The sequence below is a fragment of the Cibotium barometz genome, chromosome 51 (genome assembly GCF_041138505.1).
Source record: "Cibotium barometz isolate CiBa-2024 chromosome 51, ASM4113850v1, whole genome shotgun sequence".
In the NCBI taxonomy this organism is placed as follows: Eukaryota; Viridiplantae; Streptophyta; class Polypodiopsida; order Cyatheales; family Cibotiaceae; genus Cibotium; species Cibotium barometz.
In genome coordinates this window covers 14,794,704-14,800,345 of record NC_141096.1, presented here as the reverse complement: position 1 = coordinate 14,800,345, position 5,642 = coordinate 14,794,704, and the positions used below count along the sequence as shown (strand labels likewise).

The following is a 5,642-nucleotide window of genomic DNA, read 5'->3' as shown; positions in this document are numbered from 1 at the left end:
GAAGGTGATAGAAGAAAAAATCATTGTAGGTACAAACATTGGAGACAAGGTCTTTATAAGGATAACATTCATACCAAATATGCTTCAATTACATTTTGACATGAAAAGGAGACAATTTCCTGTGAGGCTAGCTTTTGGTATGTCAATGAATAAGTCCCAAGGATAAACATTGAGTGTGTTGGGAATTTATTTGGCCACACAAGTATTCACACATGGACAATTCTATGTTGCTATGTCATGTGTTAGATCATCTAATGTAGTGAAGTGTGTGTAAAGTATACTATGGGGAACACGAAAGTAGCATAGAAGGTTCAAATGAAGTCTTCACAACCAATGTTGTCTATAAAGAGGTATTGCAAATGGCATGCAGAGGAATGTAAATCTAATCTATGCCCAAAAGATGGGAATGAGCTATTGATACAACAATCAACAAATACCAAAGACTACATTCATAGATATCTCTATATCAATCAAGTAAGCATTTGAAATGAGAATGTTTACAAAGATGTAACATGTGCAATCTAGATGTTGTCTATCAGTAACATACTTTAAAGTTGATTGATGTTTCTTTTAAAATGATAATTATTTTATTGTGATGCGAAGACATAAAGTTAAATAGGGGTTGGATGGCAAAATTCCTTTAAGTTATCTCTCATATTGAGGCAACCCTTGCTAGTAATATTGAATTGATATGTATAAATTTACTTACATTAAGGTAAAGCCACCATGCAAATCCACAATAAAGAGTGACGTCCCATCTATTGCTCAAGGGGTGGTTCAAATTGTTGCGCGATGGCTGCAAGGGCTTAGTGAGTTTCTCTTTATTTTTTTAACATTTGGAGAAGCAAATGTTTTGCTTTTGACTTGCTTTTATTTATTTTTCTTGCTTGGTTCAAAATACTAAACCTCCAGAGAGAGAGAGAGAGAGAGTGACCTTAAAATCTTATGTAAATGATTAGTGTAATGAGTGTTGTATTTGATATCACGAATATATTGCTTAGGATGGGTATGGCATGGAGATCATTTTAATTTATTTATAGTGATGAACAGGTTATTGAAGGTATTTCTCTTTATGGCTGCTATAATATAGACATCATTGTTTACCATAATCTAGTTAATTTTTATGTAGACCCTCCATTTTGAGAAGGACAAGCAACAACCTCTCTAGTTATCAAACTATTAGAGAGTACATGTGTATTGTGATATATATAGAAACTTTCTTTTTATGTAGCCTTTACGTTTTATTTAAAAAAATTAATGTATTATTGATACATTCTTTTTGTCAACGGAGAATATCTTTATTTATTTGTACCTAGATTATTAATGTTAGGTTTGTATGGTCGAGACACTTACAACAATGAGATCTTTGGACTCCTTGAAATTTACAATCTAAGATTGCGAATTAACTTCATATACATGTAATGTTTGTAGACTATGAAAAGTCTAATAAGTTCAAATATTGATCCACCGAATTAGTTTTGTAAGGTTTTATCTTTGTTCTTCTTCTTTTTGAAAATTATATCTTGCAATTTCTAATATCTTGAAATAATCTAGTTGTCCGAAGATTGTTTTAATGCTTTGCTTGTCACCGCTATATTGGGTTAGAAGAACGGGTCAGCCCATTAGTCACTCTATTAAAGGTCTAACACTCCCAAAAAAAAAAAAAAAAGCCACCCATGCTAATAAATATACCACAAGGGTACTACTGCAAGGGATACCATTTACATAATCCTGTATCGTAAGTACTTACTTAGCTTAGATGCGGAGTCACAGTAGAACAACTCGGAAAACACGATTTTTGAGGCGACCTTCACAATTATTATTATTAGGATGTGATGATCACAATTATTAGTATCGAGCTAGACGGCAGCGGCGGCGGTGGGCATTTTAATGTCGATAGAGGAGTTGTCGCTGCGCCTGAGCACGAAGGGGAGTGTATTCGAGCTGTCAGCAGAGAGTTGGAAGTATGTATTTCCATCCTCTACATATGGGCTCAAGCCAAGGGAAGTCCCGAAGTTGAGGATGTTGTATGCTTCACAGCGTGCACTCTCAATCAAAGGGCAAGCTAGCGTCACGTTCTCAGCTGTAGAAAACTGGAAGCGACTGCCTAGTTCAAGCTCCACCAAGAACCATTCACCTTCGCCTTCTTGTCTCCAGCCCAAAGCTCTCTGGGTTTCCACATTCATGATTATGACGTCGTCGGACTGCGCTACCCAAAGCCGGTATTCTCTACTAAAGTGCGTGAACATATACCTAGCCCCAACATCCGCCAAGCGCACATAGTAGGTGGAATTGCTCTCGTCCCACTCCGGCGCCAGGCTTCCTCCTGAAATCGCCGTTAATTCATACACCTCCCGACCATAATACTTTGCTGGGCTCCAGCAATATGACCAGTATGGGTACACCAGTTGGCCTTGCGGAGGACAGTCAATAGCATCAGCACCGACCGACATCAACATCGCCGCTGCCGCTGCCGTTGCCACCACCACCACCACAATATTGCTGCACTCAACCAAAAGCCGATGGTTAGCTCCATGTCTTGATTAATAAATGTACGAAATAATTACAACAGGCACTTATTTGACGCAAACCAAATGACCAGGTAATTGGGAGAGAGAGAGGGGAGGGAGGGAAGGAGGCCCGGGGAGATTCAATGACGTTCTTGCTCAAACGACCCGATATATATATATATAGAGAGAGAGAGAGAGAGAGAGAGAGAGAGAGAGAGAGAGAGAAAATATGCACAGTCTCCTTTTTCTTCTACATTACCAGTAGCTAGCCTACCCATTACTGCTCGTGAAAATAAAATAACCTACACATGCCAGACTAGTTGTCCTTCTCGCCAACTTGAGTCTTTCAAAAGAGAGAAGCTACCTACCTGCTGCGAAGAGCCATGGCTATTGAAATGTGTATGCCAAATGCAATGCAAAAGGGTTGCTTGGCAAACCCTTTTATAGAATCCAGCCCTACCTATATTTTTCACAAAAAGATTTGGCCTTTCAACATGTGATGTAAATAAAAATCATGGGTCTTCTTGGAACTTGGCCTTTTGCATAATTGAAGGACGCCCTACACTATGATGTGTCATGTAAACCATAGTTAACTTCAACATGTGATCAAGATTGTACAACAAAGTCCTTCCCTTCAACATGTGATCTAAATAAAAATCAAAATCAGGCCTCTTTTACTTTCAAGACCACCATCAATCGGGATTCGGAACTTGGTCCTTGGCATTAAAATCAAGATTGTACACTAGAGTCCTTCCCTTTTAACATGTGATCTAAACAAAAACCATGTAAGCGGAGTGGACAATCATTGTCTCTCTAACACGAAGCATTCCTCACTTTTACACTCTTCACCATAATTACACAGGTTTGCGTAATTCTTTGTAATTCTCCATAATACTCTAAAAGCCGTAAAATTTTTCATAATTTTTTTTTTGTAGGCCCTAAATATTGCACAAGGAGATTCATTTCTATGTAATTTTCCTTAGTAATTTGTTTGGTAATACCAATCTCTATTGAGCTAAAAGACACTTGTAAAGAATACACATGTCATCATATTTTTTACTAACAATTGACACTTAATTATGATTTAATAAAAATACATATTCTATCAAAAAAATTGAGCTATTTTCTTATCTTTTACATAGAATGACCATAACTTTTGGCTAGAATGACGTATTAGAGAGCTAAAAAAACCCTATAAGTTAAAAACTCCCCATTGAAAGTAATTGTCATTCTTTAAGAATTAAATATGTATGCATACTAAATTCAAGGCCACAAAAGGATATTTTGGTGACAAAAATTAATCTTTATTCATTTTTTTACCATGCACAACAACTTCCAAACTCAACCAGCCTTGGTACATGTGTTTTATATGATGTCATGAAGCAACATGAGTTTCTAAAGTATCTAAAACAATGAAATGGGCATACGTTATCACTCTTTCAAATGCCTTTTGCACATGGTAAAATTGTACTTCCAAAGTATTATTGATTTGGCTATACTCTTTGTATCTTGAGGAGTTTGTGTAGTTTTATGGGTAGATATGTTTTCCAATAACAACAAAATGTAGGCTTTGGCCTAGTTTTTGCTGGTTGGGAGCATTTTAGCAGTGTTTTTTTCTTCTTTTGACGACACCCTATAAAATTTATAGCCTAATTGGATGCCTCAATCTGAGATACTTGAACTACATTTATAACCTAGCTATGTTAATGCACACAAGTGATATTTTTAACAAAGAATAGATATTGTTATAAAAATTTCCTATTCTTTTCTTTTAGTAATTTTTGGCGACCATATACTGTTTTTATGATTTTAAAGCTATAAAAATTCAAGCAAATGTAAAAAACACACACTAAAACTACCTAAATATCACGAACAACCCCAAATTTTTGCATTCAAAATACACTGGTTAATAGTAGTCTTCTCGTCAAATTTATGAGAATATTTAGGGTGTCAAAATATACTAAAACGTCCTTATGAAAATTCATATCATTTACATACATTGGAAGTCGAGATTAACAAGACCTTTTTGACATTGCCAAGACACTCCTAAATAAATAGTCCTCATGAATTGAAGCACTTGAGTGAATCCACTCAAGGGTGTAAATAGTCCCTCTGAAGAACATGCAACGAACACATTAATATATAACAATGATTTGATTGATGAATCTGTACACTTGATGCCAAAAATAATCATTGTTCACTTGAGTATGATTTATTTAACTTTTGTCTATTGCACAAAGGTTTTCAAAAAAGTGAGTTTCGGTAGACCCCTAAAAAAGCCTAAGCCCTTCCGAAAGGGAGGAAGCAGCATGGTCAACGCATGGATAGGCAAGCTGACAGGGCCCGAGGTAGAAAAGGCGTATGCCTCCCTAGCGAAGCACCCGAAACTAGTGGATGCACACTCCACCGAGAAGGAGGATTGGATAGAGGATCGAGTGCTTTTTTTGGCGCAGTCTTGCGAAACTGGCGAGTGGTTGAAATCGTAACACATGGGTACCTCTTGTTCCCTACTCTCTCTCTCTCTCTCACTCTCTCACACACACACACAATTCACATGTAGACTCTCTTTGCAAGATATCGATAAAAGTCACTTCTATATACAAGAGACATGAATACAAATTCCATGGAAAATAGTAATAAGTGTGCTTGGTTGAAATCGAAACACATAGGACATCTCTCTCTCTCTCTCTCTCTCTCTCTCTCTCGATATTGACACATTTACACACCAAAACATTTCACACTTTTGCAAGATATTTCACATGTAACACATAGGAAATTTCTCTCTTTCACTCTCTCTCTCTCTCTCTCTCTTGATATTTACACATTAACACACCAACACATTTCAGAATTTTGCAAGATATTGATAAAAGTCACTTCCATACATGAGACAATGAATATAAAATCCATGGAAAACATTAATAAATGTTTTAGGCAACCAATGGCATGGCCTTCTGTATGACTCATATTCCATGTGAGGCACCAGCACTACTTGAAGTTGCATGATATTACTCGTTTATGTTGGGTCGTCATGGAGATCCCCCCTAATTCAAATACTCATATGGGTTGGTTATGTTAGGCTGTGGTATACCATAAGGGTATGGCATGATTGCTAGCATCATTTCTACTCCTGTT

The 5,642-nt window shown here is 36.7% G+C and overlaps 1 protein-coding gene across 1 annotated transcript; it reads right to left on the bottom strand.

Moving 5' to 3' along the window:
• Positions 1-1,859: 1,859 nt before the first annotated feature.
• LOC147609353 (uncharacterized) lies at positions 1,860-2,895 on the bottom strand. The gene is made up of 2 exons (XM_086787952.1): positions 2,879-2,895; positions 1,860-2,502 (listed from the first exon to the last, which is right to left on the bottom strand). Exons 1-2 carry the CDS (start codon positions 2,893-2,895, stop codon positions 1,860-1,862), a joined length of 660 nt encoding a protein of 219 aa, XP_086644078.1.
• Between the last annotated feature and the right edge of the window lie 2,747 nt (positions 2,896-5,642).